The sequence below is a fragment of the Antrostomus carolinensis genome, unplaced genomic scaffold, assembly GCF_000700745.2.
Source record: "Antrostomus carolinensis isolate BGI_N321 unplaced genomic scaffold, ASM70074v2 scaffold32974, whole genome shotgun sequence".
Taxonomy (NCBI): Eukaryota; Metazoa; Chordata; class Aves; order Caprimulgiformes; family Caprimulgidae; genus Antrostomus; species Antrostomus carolinensis.
Window position 1 is genome coordinate 28,382 of NW_010309263.1, and position 8,303 is coordinate 36,684.

General features: G+C 38.5%; 1 protein-coding gene across 1 annotated transcript in view; it reads left to right on the plus strand.

Moving 5' to 3' along the window:
* MSH2 (mutS homolog 2) overlaps positions 1-7,497 on the plus strand; it is a gene marked incomplete at its 3' end in the record, with an annotated part of 23,252 nt that extends 15,755 nt beyond the window's left edge. The window contains exons 7-10 of the mRNA XM_010166062.2: positions 2,916-3,013; positions 4,859-5,104; positions 6,673-6,877; positions 7,250-7,497. Of these exons, the coding sequence (XP_010164364.2) occupies positions 2,916-3,013; positions 4,859-5,104; positions 6,673-6,877; positions 7,250-7,497 (797 nt within the window). The remainder of the gene's footprint in view (positions 1-2,915; positions 3,014-4,858; positions 5,105-6,672; positions 6,878-7,249) is intronic.
* Positions 7,498-8,303: the final 806 nt, after the last annotated feature.

Sequence of the window (8,303 nt, forward strand, 5' to 3'; positions counted from 1 at the left end):
TACATCTTGAATGGCTTAATTTTCACCTTTTTAATTGGCTTGCAGATTGAGATATTGAGCAAGACTGGCATGAGGGAAGAGTAGTCATACAGTTTCTGTTAAAGGCTGCATTCCCCATTTACTTTGCCAACTGTTAGCTATTTTTGATCCTTTCAATTGGGCTAATTTCTCTGTTTTAGCTGCACCTAGTAGCCTGATTGCATTCACCGTGAGTGTTTATACAGACACTTTCACAACAGGAAAAGAGCTATTCATGTTTATCACCGAATGTGACATGCAGCAGTTGTGTTGATGATTACTTTTTTTTTGGTTCCAAATTATGCTGTAATTTCCTATGTATTGAACTTCCATTCTGTGGCTCTGTAGATTGAACTATTTAAAATTTTCAATATTCAGCCTAATTGCATTGATGCTGTTTCAGTGCTGTCCTTGTCTGGACAGCAGTTCTGTCACAGGTCAGCAATGCAAAAAGTTTATACTTTGTTTTTAGCTTTCTTAGAGCTTTTTAGAAGGAGCAAGGACTACCTCAGTGACCAGATATTGCTCTTTCTGTACTTCATTATTTTTACACAGCCCAAACAAAGTAGAAAGTTGCATATGCAGAATCAGGTAATAACTTAGGTTAAAGGGAATCTCTTGAGGTTAACTTCTCTGACTCCTCACTCAAAGCAGAGCAACCTCAGAAATTAGATCCTATCTGAAAGTTAGATGAGGTAGCTCAAGACCTTGAACAGGTGTGCATCCTCCAAGCATCCTTCACAGCCTGGTGGGGCACAAGTTCCAGGGCTGAACCACTCTTTGTCAAAACCTTCTTCAGCAGATCTAATTAATATTTTCCTTGGAGAAGATTGGGTTTTTAATATCTTATTCTTCTACTGTGCATCTCCGAGAGGAAACTGACAGCTCTCCTCTCCAGGCTGACTTCAGATTCTCTCAGCCTGGACAGGACAGCCTGGACAGGACAGCCTGGACAGGACAGCCTGGACAGCCTGTCCTTGTATGCCATCTGCTCCAGCTCTAAATCTGTGGTGGCCATCTGCTCCAGGTTCGATGTCTCTCTTATGCTGGGAAGACAAAACTGGAAACAGCACTGCAGATGTGGTCTGATGAGTGCTGAATAGAGGGGAAGAGTCACTTCCTTGGGCATGCTGGCTATGCTCTTTCCTAGTGCAGTCAGTATGTGCTTGGCCTTCTCTGCCCCAGGGGCACATTGCTGGTTCATGTTCAGCTGCTTATCCACTGGGTCTCCCAACTCTTTGACAAATAGCTGTTTTATAGCCATTTGGACCCCAGTCTGTACTGTTGCATGGACTTATTTCATCCCAGATGCAGGATTTCCCATTTCCCTGTGTTGAAATTCTTGTCCACCTGTTTCTCTAGCCTGTAGATGTCCCAATGAATGGCAGTCCTGTCCTCCAGCGTACTGACAGCTCCCCTTAATGTGATATCATTCACAACCTTGCTGAGAGTGCATTTGAGAGTGCATTCAGTCCCATTGTTCAGGTTGTTAAACAAGGCATAAAGAGTATCAGCCCTAGTAGCAACCCTAAGAAATGCTGCTAATAATCAGCCACTAACTGGACTCAGTCCCCTGACAAGTTCCTCCTTGTCCGACAGTGGCAGGTTGAGGAGAAAACTAGTCTTTAAGACTCCTGCATGTGTTATATATGGAAGGGTAAAAATAGCAGAGATTAATGCATCCAACAGTCTGTTTCAGACAAACCATGTCGCTATCGCTTTATGTGTAGCAGTTCCTGCTGGCGTTAGCATCAGAGAAGTAAGTTTTTTGAGATAGATCTTGGTTGACAAACATGTATGAGGAGCACTGCCTACAGGGTAAGGTTGGTTTCAAGTCAGTGCTATTACTAATAGTGACTGTTTCTGTTAATCACTCACTTTAAGTAATAAATCCTTTGCTTTGAAAAGGAGAGCAAACATATTGGTTCACACCAACCAATATGTTGGTGTATTTCACACCAATTTGCTTAAATGAACAAAGTGTAAATCTTAATTGCATTTTGTTTTAACATTTACTCGAAGGATATTTTTTCAAAACATTCCTGAAATTTAAATCAGCTTTTTTTCATTTTAAATATGTTATGAATCTAAACGTAATGAAGTTAGGTTTTTCTGTAACTGAGAAGATGGTACTTAGAACGCTAAGTGTCATCTGTTACTTTCCTTTAGGGAAGAAACCCGTGGATCACTAATAAAGCAGACTTCTCTGTGCTTAGTTAAGTTAGAGTTGCTTCTGTAGATGGTATTAGAAGCACAAGGCTGAATTCTGCTTATAGTATGGGTGCACTTCACTTGGGTGTGTATGAAACACAGTTTCAGTCCTGCAGACTGCTCCGTGCTTGTAGATGAGCTTGAGAAGAATAAACACTTGTTTAAACTCTCTCGTGATTTCAGCTTACTCTATCTGAAGACTAGAACCTGTTCTTAGTGACAGTAGTTCACTGAGGTTTTTACTGAATGAAAAAAATCAATGCCTTCAGCTCTGATAAGCCTGTTATAGGACTTGGGGCTAATTGCAGTTGCTTAGCAGCAGTTCTCCTCTGCCAGTTCTGTAGTGTACCACATCTTGTGGCAAAATGGACAGAAATTCAGCTTTAAGAGCAAGTCCTTATTACATAGCATGTCTAACTGCTGTAAGATTTTTAAGAATGATGTGTTCAGAGATGCTAGAATTGCTGGTTTGTCCCTTGTGGGTGATTCAACTTGAAATTAATATAACTGATATCCTGGTGTGGATGAATCGTAGATTAATTGCTTTATGGTCTTTTGCTGAACCTTGCAGTTAAAACAGGTGGGCACAACTGCTGTTGACTTGTAGATGAGGAGGCCAGAAGTTTGGTGTTGTAGCAGTGAAAGCAGAACATCACAGCATCTAAATATTGTGGTTTTGTTCACAGCAAACTGAGCTCCGTCAATGATGAATATATAAAGAACAGAGAAGAGTATGAAGAGGCTCAGGATGCAATTGTTAAGGAAATCATTAACATTGCTTCAGGTGAATATGTCAGTGTTGAAGTGTGTCACAGTTTGGTATGCTGGGAGGACTTGCAGTTATTTGTAAGTCCTTCTATAGAGAAGAACCATAATGTTCTCCAAAGAATTAGTGTGAAAAATGAGGTTTGGCTTTTAGACAGTTGTTGAAAGTTTGAAATATAGTCAGACCCTTTCCTGGCATTGTTACAAATGTGCAGTGATGGGGTGTATGCAAGTGCTAATCCCATAAAAGGGACAAAAATATGCCCATAAAGGCCACATCTCTCCTCCACCTACCTCCCTGACTGTGGGCTTCCCCACCCAGATGGCAGACAAAATATAAGGCACAAGAGGTAAAGGACAATAGAGAACTGAGGGAGTGGGCTTAAGGTCTGTGAAGGTTGGTGAAGAAAGAACATTGGTGTGCAATACAAGATCAAGTTAGTCATCACTTATGTGGTACAATTAAAAAAAATATTGCTTTCCTAATTAATTTCCATATATTTTGCTCCCAGATTGCCTACTTACAGGGCATTCTTTACTGTCCTTTACCACAAGAAGAGACATTGGGGAATTTGGGCTGGAGGATCCTGTAAATATTGTCTCTCCCAAAGGCACTAGTTCTGGCAGAACAAATCTTAGTTCTTTGAAAGAGAAGTGGAAAGTGAAAGTGCTAATGAATATTAACCTAAAGTTAAATGTATTAAAGATAAACAAGCACTTTTTAATATGATTTATTAGTATATTTGAGTGTCTATTAAGTTATGGTGGAAATCTTCATAAGCTTTGACCTGTTGTCATGGTAAGGAATTTGTCAGTATATTGCAAAATGGGTAGTTTACTAGATTTTTTTTTCTTTGTATCTTGGTAATTTTCAAGTGATGTTTTTTGTGTGTAGCATACTAAGGTTTGTGTATTTATGTGGAAAGCTAATTGGGTATTATATAGTGGGATTAGCTTCAATATGTCATCTATAAATACCCAGTGTGTTTAAGAAAGTCGTTTGCTGCTTCAAGCTTCTGTGGTGTGCAGTCATAGACTTAAAAGTGTGTGTGTATATTTAAAAAGCATTTTTCTTCCTCAAATGGAGGCAATTTAACGGAAAAGACTGGATTATGTGTGCAATTCTTGAATGAAAATGACTTCAAGTCCTCTTAATGATCTATACCTAGCCAGTTCAACAGATGATGTTAGAACAGTAAACACACTTTGTACAAGACTCTTTCCGCAGGTCACTGCTCATCTCTTACACATGCATTCCATCTGCAGGTGTTAAATGGTTTACCTCTGTAGACTTCTTCCTGTCCCTCATCCCTTTTGCTGAAAAAAAAACCAAAACAAACACCAAAAGTTAAAAACTAGTACTGGGGATCCTGGGGCATCTAGTCTAGTTGCCTGGTGTCACAGGTGCTGTGTCTTGCAGACCTCTCCATACCTTCATTCACACAAATGGTTGCTGTGTCTGAATTGTCACTGCTGTGCCTCTATTGTCTTTGCTTGTGTGAGTATCCAAATGCAGTGTATTATTGAGGAAGGAAAATTACTGGACTTCCAGCCACCTTGCCATTGTGAGCATTTGCCTTCCTGTGCTAAGATAAGCTGTTTTGCATTGCCTAGCGTTAAGGCACAACAAATAACATGGCCTCACCCATTCCTTTTCCCAGTCTGAAGAAGTCCTCTTTGTAGTCAAAGCATGGAAACTTTAGGATTGCATCTTAGACTCTCACAGATGGTGACTGCTGTCTTGAACAAAATTGACTTTTAATGCAGATGAATTCATTTTATTGGCTCAATGTAGGCTTTGGGATATCTCAGCAAAAGCAAAAGAATTTCTGTGTTGAATTTTTATCTCTCTAATCAAAACCAGGTTATGCAGAACCAATACAGACGATGAATGATGTGATAGCTCAATTAGATGCAATTGTCAGTTTGGCTCATGTGTCAAATGGAGCACCAGTGCCGTATGTACGTCCTGTCATTCTGGAGAAGGGACAGGGAAGGATTGTGCTGAGAGGCGCCAGGCATCCTTGCATCGAAGTGCAAGATGAGGTGGCCTTCATCCCCAATGACGTTACGTTTGAGAAGGGCAAGCAGATGTTCCACATTATTACTGGTAATGTTTCTTTTCTCCTTTTAATTTGTCATTTTGTATGGTTTTTGTATTTTTAATGTCTCTAAAACATTCCGTATGTTTTAAATGTCTCCAGTATTTCCAGAAATCATGTCTTTGGAGAAAAAAGAAAAAGTAACTGTAAGCAAAAAAACCAGCAGCCTGGTCAAACCGTCAAAACAATTTCTCTAATCAACAAAAGGTGATCAGTCTAGCAAGTTACTCATGTTTCTGTATGGGGGGATAAGATTTAACTCTGGAAAAGGAGGAGAGTATTTATAAGCTATCGTTATTTATTACATTAAAAAAAAATAGTGTCCACAATGTTCTTGTGAAATGTTTCCTTTGACAGTGGGTATTTTACATGTTTATGTACATACAGACATATTTCTCATCTTCCAAACTAACAGTCATGGAATTAGTTGTTGTGATTGTATTTATAGGGCGCTAGAGAAGGTGGTTGCTAATTCAGAAATAGTCCTTTGGGAAGAAGAGAGGGGCTGCTAGGACAGAAGGAAATAAGAAATTAATATGTGTTCTTTGCCTTAGAGCATCTTAATTCCACAAGCCAGGCAGCCTCAGGAGCTGGAGAAACTAAACCTGCTTAAGTGATTTGGAAAATTCCACTAGGCATCAATTGTACTGTAGCCACGGAGGCACCTTCTGTGGGCAAGATTTTAAGCAGCCTCTCTGTTAGTGTTTTCTTTGTTTTGTATTAAAGTTGATTTTAAATGCAAAACATGTTTTATTGACTATACCCTTTTTTTCCTCTACTCTCTGGTGTAATTAAGATAATTTTACTACACAGGAAAACATTTTTAGTGTTTATACATTTAATTGAATTTTAATTTCCATCCAGATGTCCTTGACATACATTCTGAGTAGCAAAGACCTGAAATTAGAGAATGATTAATGAACTCTTCTAACATAATCAAAAAGAAAAACTAGAAGTCTGAATAAATGCCTGGTAACACACTTGTTTTTCTGATTCGCAAAAGGATAAAATCGGTTTTAATGATCAATTTTCTGGAAAATACTTCTTATTTCATTTGTACTTCAGTTAAATTAACTTCTTAATAATCTGGTTTTGCTGATTCAGAATCCCTTTAGATTGTAATTTAAATCACCCGTTAGCTTATACCTGGTCTGTAACTAAGCTATTTCACTCACGGGCAAATTGTAGTTGTTTGAGGTGAAAGCAAATTATTTTCATTCTTAAGCGGCAATGGTGATGACTTACAAGTTAAAGCTTATTAGTTTAGGTATGGACATGTGTTTTAGATGACTGCTTATACCTCTGAAAATTCCCAGAACTTATGAAGCCCTTAACACTCTCTGATCACCTTTCTTTTGGAAAAAATAGCATTCAGTAAGACATACAATCAAGCCTTAGTAGTAGTAGAGCTACTTGTTGCACCTGTTGGACAGGTCTGGTAGCTCTTCTTCCCTGGCAAGAAAGTAGTAAGTTTAAACATTCTTGGTTTAATTTAGAGCCTGTTCTCCTTTAAAAGAACTGTTGAATTGTAAAAGATTATGGTTTTTTTAATTCATTTGCAAAATATCTTCTTTAGGCCCGAACATGGGAGGAAAATCAACATACATCCGACAGACAGGTGTAATTGTTCTTATGGCCCAAATAGGGTGTTTTGTGCCGTGTGACTCCGCAGAAATCACCATTGTGGATTGTATCCTGGCTCGCGTGGGAGCTGGAGACAGTCAGCTGAAAGGCGTGTCTACTTTCATGGCTGAAATGTTAGAAACTGCTTCAATCCTTAGGTAAGTCCTGTGCTTATTGGATTTTGTTGGTTGGGGTTGATGGGAAAGGAGGTGCTCTAAGAAAGATGTATTTAAGATCTCCTTTTATGGAGGATCTCAAGTCCTTTTTAGCAGGCTCGCAAGTTCTTGAAGTAGCCTTCTGTTTATTTGAATGGTCATATAGAGCTGCCACCAAAGGCTAAAATCTGGATGGGACAAAGAAACTAATTTGCAATGATCTATGTAACACTGCACTTTATTCATATGCTGTTATGTAAATAGGAAAGATCTTTTGCCTCTTTTATGCTGTGCCTTTACAACATAACTTGTGGTACTCCAGTATCCAGAGTTCATGCTGTTCTCAAACATTGTAAAATGCTCTTGTGTCTTTAGGACAGCATCTGAAAACTCCCTGATAATCATTGATGAGCTGGGAAGAGGAACGTCTACCTACGATGGCTTTGGCTTAGCATGGGCTATTTCAGAATACATTGCTAGCAAAATCTGTGCTTTCTGTATGTTTGCTACACATTTTCATGAACTGACAGCTCTTGCTGACCAAGTGCCAACAGTAAATAACCTACATGTCACGGCTCTGACTAGTGATGACACACTGACGATGCTTTATCGCGTCAAGGAAGGTAAGACTGTGTAAATGGTGAGGGAAAAGGTAAACTTTATTTTGCACTGAGAGAGGAAGAAATATTAATGGAAAAAACATAGGAAATATCTCTTATGTTGTATTCCAGGCTTGAGGTTTATAATACACGTTCTTCTCTGTCCATAGCGAGCATGTATGGCAGGAACTCTGTTGATGTGTGAACGCAGTTGGTGATGCTTTGATGAATCTTTGTTAAGACTTCTAGGTCACTTCTGCTATTCAAGGTGATGCTTTTGAGGTCTTTCTCTCTTCTTTTTTTTTTTCCTTTTTCCCCGAAGAGCAGAGAGAAGGATTCCAAAAGGGTTATGTTCTGTTTTCCTACATCACCCATTTTAACCCGATGCTATTTCGGTTTTTGTTTTCTTTTTGGAAGAAGGATCTTTTTGCTAAATCATATAAAAAAGACATACGTTCTTTAAACTGTTCTTTTAAAAGAAATGAGTGCAACTTTTAAATGCTGACAGTTTTTAATAATGTGTATTTCATTGTAATAAGGCTTAGTCATTGGAGAAAGATGTTGCCCAATTTATGCAGTAGTTTGATATGGGAAAAATAATGCTTTTAGTATTAGCAAATGGCATCATAGTAAAACAACAAGTAGCCTGTTGTTCTGTTAGTATAAGATAAGTCAGATGTATTTAATTAAAATCCTTTAGTGGATCCAGTTATTCATTTTGGTATTAAATTAGGCAATTTTTAATTGGGCATGAATTTCATCTTTTAACCACAATAAATGGTTCCTTGTGCTTCTCTATCCCCAATCATTTGTTCTTGCTCCCTTCAGCA